The following is a 5366-nucleotide window of genomic DNA, read 5'->3' as shown; positions in this document are numbered from 1 at the left end:
TTGACCTTCTGTAAGGTTCTCCTCTCTCCACAGAGGACCTCTGGAGGTTTGACAGAGTGACCATCGGGTCCTTGGTCACCTCCCTGACTAAGGCCCTTCTCCCCCAATCACTCAGTTTAAATGACCGGCCAGCTCTAGGAAGAGTCCTGGTGGTTTTGAACTTCTTCCACTTATAGATGATGGAGACCCACTGTGCTCATTGGGAAATTTTTTTGTAACCTTCCCCAGATTTATGCCTCGAGACAATCCAGTCTCGGAGGTCTACAGACAATTCCTTTGGCTTCATGCTTGGTTTGTGCTCTGACATGAACTGTCAATTGTTGACCTTATATAGACAGGTGTGTGCCTTTCCAAATCATGTCCAATCAACTGAATTTACTACAGGTGGACTCCAACTAAGCTGCAGAAACATCTCAAGGATGATCAGGGGAAACAGGATGCACCTAAGCTCAGTTTTGAGCTTCATGGCAAAGGCTGTAAATACTTATGTACATGTGCTTTCTCAATTTTTTTTTAAGAAATTTGCAAAAATCTCAAACTTTTTTCATGTTGTCATTATGGGGTGTCGTGTGTAGAATTCTGAGGAAAAAAAATATTTTAATCCATTTTAGAATAAGGCTGTGACATAACAAAATGTGGAAAAATGTGCTGTACATAGAGAAATATATAGAGAGAGACATCACATGCTAACACACCGCCGTCCCCTGCTAACACGTCATCATACGCTAACACACCGTCACACAAAATCTCACCGTTACACGCTAATCCACCGTTGTCACACGCTAATCCACCGTTGTCACACGCTAACACACCGTCACACGCTAACACATCATCGTCACACACTAACAAACCATCAAACACTAACACACCGCCGTCACACACTAACACACATGCTAACACACAGTTGTTACACGCTAACACACAGTCGTTACACGCTAACACCGTCGTTACACACTAACAAACCGTTGTTACATGCTAACACACCGTCGTTACATGCTAACACTGTCGTAACACACACTAACATGCTAACACCGTCGTTACACACTAAGTACTAACATACTGTCGTTAAACGCTAACACATCGTCGTTAAATGCTAACACATCATCGTTACACGCTAACACACCATCGTTACACGCTAATACACCGTCGTTACACGCTAACACATCGTTGTTACACGCTAACACACCGTCGTTAAATGCTAATACACCGTTACACGCTAACACTTTGCTGTCACATGATAACACAGTGCCGTCACACACTAACACACCCCCATCACACGCTAATACACCATCACACGCTTACACACCACCAAGACAGGTAAAGAGAGCGACATGTAAAGAGAAAGACATGTGGAGAGACAGGTAAAGAGAGAGACATTAAAAGAGAGAGACATTAAAAAAGAGAGACAGGTAAAGAGAGAGACAGGTAAAGAGAGAGACATTAAAAGAGAGAGACAGGTAAAGAGAGAGACATTAAAAGAGAGAGACAGGTAAAGAGAGAGACATTAAAAGAGAGAGACATTAAAAGAGAGAGACAGGTAAAGAGAGAGACAGGTAAAGAGAGAGACATTAAAAGAGAGAGACAGGTAAAGAGAGAGACATTAAAAGAGAGAGACAGGTAAAGAGAGAGACAGGTAAAGAGAGAGACATTAAAAGAGAGAGACATTAAAAGAGAGAGACAGGTAAAGAGAGAGACAGGTCCATTACTAATGAAGCGTGTTTAAGTGCTTGGACTACTGAAGTAAGATTACTACGTAATTTCTATGGAGGAAGTGACACAGCTACACTCATACCTGCTCACACACACTTCTCTTCCAGACACGTCTATACCTCACACACACACACACACACACACACACAGTGAACGTAACATAACCCCATGTATACACAGGCTGCTTTATGTTTCCTCTACAGTAGTCTAGGTTCATTTTTGGAAAGTCAGTTTTTCGAACCCTGACCCATAAACTGTGAATATATTTTGGCCCCCCTACAGTGCTGAGACTCTCGCTCCTGTCTTCCAGAACCATCACACACATCACAGCACTGACTAATCCCTTTTACATTCTTCCTCTTTACTCTGACGTTAGGATGCCGTTTAGTGATCAGTCATCTCCTGCCTGTCACACTGCTCTACCTTCTCACGGCAGCAGAAGTGTCAGAACATGCACAGCACACACTGCTCAGGTACGAGGCGACAGTGCTAACCAACAAACCACCTTAAGCTTTCTTTCATCTCCCATGCCCTTCCTGGCACAAACCTCGCACTTTTCCACTTGGGCTTTGGGCACTTCATCGAGTGGCTGGGTGGTATGGGGTGTTGCCACCCGCCAACGGCACGGCTCAAACCTGGATCCTCAGATCACAAATCAACATATATATATATATAACATTTATATGTGTGTGTGTGTGTGTGTGTGTGTGTGTGTGTATTTAGTATACTTTATATGCACAGAGTCAGGCAAAAGAAAGAAAACTTGTATATATATTAATATATTGTAAATATTTTATACCAAATTTATTAAATATTACATTAATATAATATACATAATTCTATTTTTATTTTCCTAAAGTGTGTATACAGTAATTTTTTTACTGGCTCTGTATATATAAAATACTATACTTTAGTTCTGTGTAAAAGTCTTGGGCACATAAAAAAATATGGCATAAGCAAATGATGCTTTTGAAAACATTTTTGCATTAAAGAAACATATACGACAATGCTAATTGTTAAAAGCGCTATACAAATTGAATATAAAGAGTAATAAAGAGTAATAAAATAAACAGTCAATATTTATAGTAAAAACTCATTCTTTAAATCAGGAGTTTTAGAAACAAATTTGTGCCGTTTTATAAAAACAAATGGTTGTTAGGATTTACTGAGCTTGAGTTCTTCTGGTAACTTTGTCACACTCGCTCCTTTCTATTTTTATGCAAATCCCAGGAGCGTACATTAGATTTTTTGTTTCCATCTGAAAACTGGTCTGTTTTGTACTATATAAAGTGATAAAGTGGTATAGAAGATGAATAAGTGAGTGAGTGAGTGAGTGAGTGAGTGAGAGTTTAAGGTGCAGGTTACATAAGTAGTTTATGTATACACAGGGTGCGCCAAAAATGTATACACACTTCAGGAAAAGAAAAAAAAGAAGTAATATATATATATTACTATAATATACATTACACATCAACCCGGGCCTTATATTATATTTATAAATATATATTAATCTAAAATATAAATATAAACTGTGCAACATGGCTATAGAGTGTGTGCAGTAAAACTACAGAACAGGTAACGCTGTAAAATGGAAAAGGGGATACTGTATAAGCAAAAATAAAATATAGCAGGTAACGTCCATAACATTTGTGTGGGTATAAATAAATACAGTCTATATACATTATTATATGTAACACAAGACACAATTATACAAAAAAAAGAATATTAATATATAATATTATATTAATTATATAATATATATTAACATCTTAAATATTAAGCTTTTTTAAAAATAAATAAAAGAATAAATAAATAATGTTCGGATAAACAAGCCTGAAAGGTAAATATAATAAGTGCACACTGCTAAGCCTCGTCCTGAGCGCAGGCATGTTCGGAGCGTGCTGTGTTTCCATGGTAACGGATGATTCCACTGCGGAGACACTGTGTAACAGGGGGAGATGCGAGCGCTGCGCAGCACGTGCGAACAACATGAAAGGATCTGATTCTGTGAGTGAGTCACGAGCGGTGATGTCCTTCAGTCTGAGTCTGTCTAAACCGTGTCCGATCTAACGGGCTGTCTGCGGTGTTTGGGCCAGGAACGAGCCCTAACACACCCCTCCGGAGGGAACGTTTTGGAAGCGGCGACACACACACACACACACACACAGGAGAAGAGAAGAGAGATGGCGTGCACGCAGGAGTCGACTCTATAGAATGATTCATTCCTAAAGTTCAAAACAAGACATGATCTGAGCTAAATCCAGAGAGCAGGTGTAGATGAGGTGACCGGGTGTGTAGCTGATTAGTGTGTGAGTGTCTTCACAAAGTGGATCATGTGACAATGTGGCTGATGGAAGGATTGGGAACAAAACAAACTGCCACGAATGACTCCTTTGTGAACCGACTCGGTGCAGCACCGTTACGCGCAGGTTGAACACACACACACACACACACTCAGAGATGGACAGACTCACCTGGCCGGACACACTTGAGGCGCACGGGGTCCCTGCAGTGCTGTAGGACCGCCTGCACGTCTCCAGTGGTCAGCCCTGGCACAGGGGTGTGGTTGACCTCCAGCAGAAGTTCTCCCCTGCACCCCGGGCTTCTCCCGTCCACAGCTCCCAGTACAGGGAACTGGCCGAGCTCTGCACCCCCTCTGATCTCCACACACAGCTCCCCGCTGCCCCGGTCCCGCGCCAGCAGCACCTCGCGCACCCTGCTGCTCCAGTGGCCTCTCCTCTTCAAAGACATCTTTACACTTTTAGTCAACATCAAAGGCTCTTTAATCTCCGACTGCTGCACGATCCATGTCGGACGTCCTGGTTAAAGACCCATAACACAACACTACACTACACTACACACACACACACACACACACAGAGAAAAACTTTCTGTCCCGTGTTAAATCCCAGGCACACCCTCCTCCTCCTCCTCCTCCTCCTCTTCTTCTCCTCCAGCACTAATAACAATGTAACATCTGTAAACAGCTGGGTCGGTGCAGAAAACTCTCACACGCGCCGCGTATTGGTCTTCTCCATGCTTTTGGGGTTTGTAGACATAGTATTTACAGCTGAACACATTCTCTCTCTCTCTCACACACACACACACACTTTCTCTCTCTCTCTCTTACACACACAAGCACAGGATGCGATTAGAGAGACCGGAAGTCATTCATTTCCATGGAAAGAGAGAGAGTTTCAGATTTATGCAGAAGTGACAGAACTTCTCCTGAAAAAGAGAAGTGGGCGTGGCCTAAGAGTCTAACTTCATGAAAAGTAGAAAGGGGCGGGGCTTTGACACATAATAATAATAATAATAATAATAATATTTTAGCACCAAAGTATAACATTTATAAAATATATTTCTCACATATAAATATTATACTTTATATATGCTGTATATAACAAAACAATAATATTACAAAAAAAGCTTTATATTGGAAACAAAATATGTTTTATTTATATTTTCAATATAAAACCATTTTTTGTAATATTATTATTGTTTGTTGAGATTATAGCTGTGTAATGTAGTTTTTAGTTTTACAGTAGCTCTATGACTTTATCATGACTGTTCTAACTAATTAGAAGAAGAAGAAGGTAAGGGGTAGCTCAGTGGTTAAAGTGTTGGACTACGGTTTGGAAGATCCCAGGTTCAAA

General features: G+C 40.8%; 1 protein-coding gene across 3 annotated transcripts in view; it reads right to left on the bottom strand.

The window, feature by feature from the left end:
• Positions 1–4575, bottom strand: part of magi2a (membrane associated guanylate kinase, WW and PDZ domain containing 2a) — a 132968-nt gene extending 128393 nt beyond the window's left edge. For all 3 annotated transcript variants that reach the window (XM_053508604.1, XM_053508605.1, XM_053508607.1), the window contains exon 1: positions 4185–4575. In XM_053508604.1, the coding sequence (XP_053364579.1) occupies positions 4185–4482 (298 nt within the window). In that variant the 5' untranslated portion in view covers positions 4483–4575. The remainder of the gene's footprint in view (positions 1–4184) is intronic.
• Between the last annotated feature and the right edge of the window lie 791 nt (positions 4576–5366).

The sequence above is a fragment of the Clarias gariepinus genome, chromosome 12 (assembly GCF_024256425.1).
Source record: "Clarias gariepinus isolate MV-2021 ecotype Netherlands chromosome 12, CGAR_prim_01v2, whole genome shotgun sequence".
Taxonomy (NCBI): Eukaryota; Metazoa; Chordata; class Actinopteri; order Siluriformes; family Clariidae; genus Clarias; species Clarias gariepinus.
This window is presented reverse-complemented; position numbering and strand designations above follow the sequence as displayed.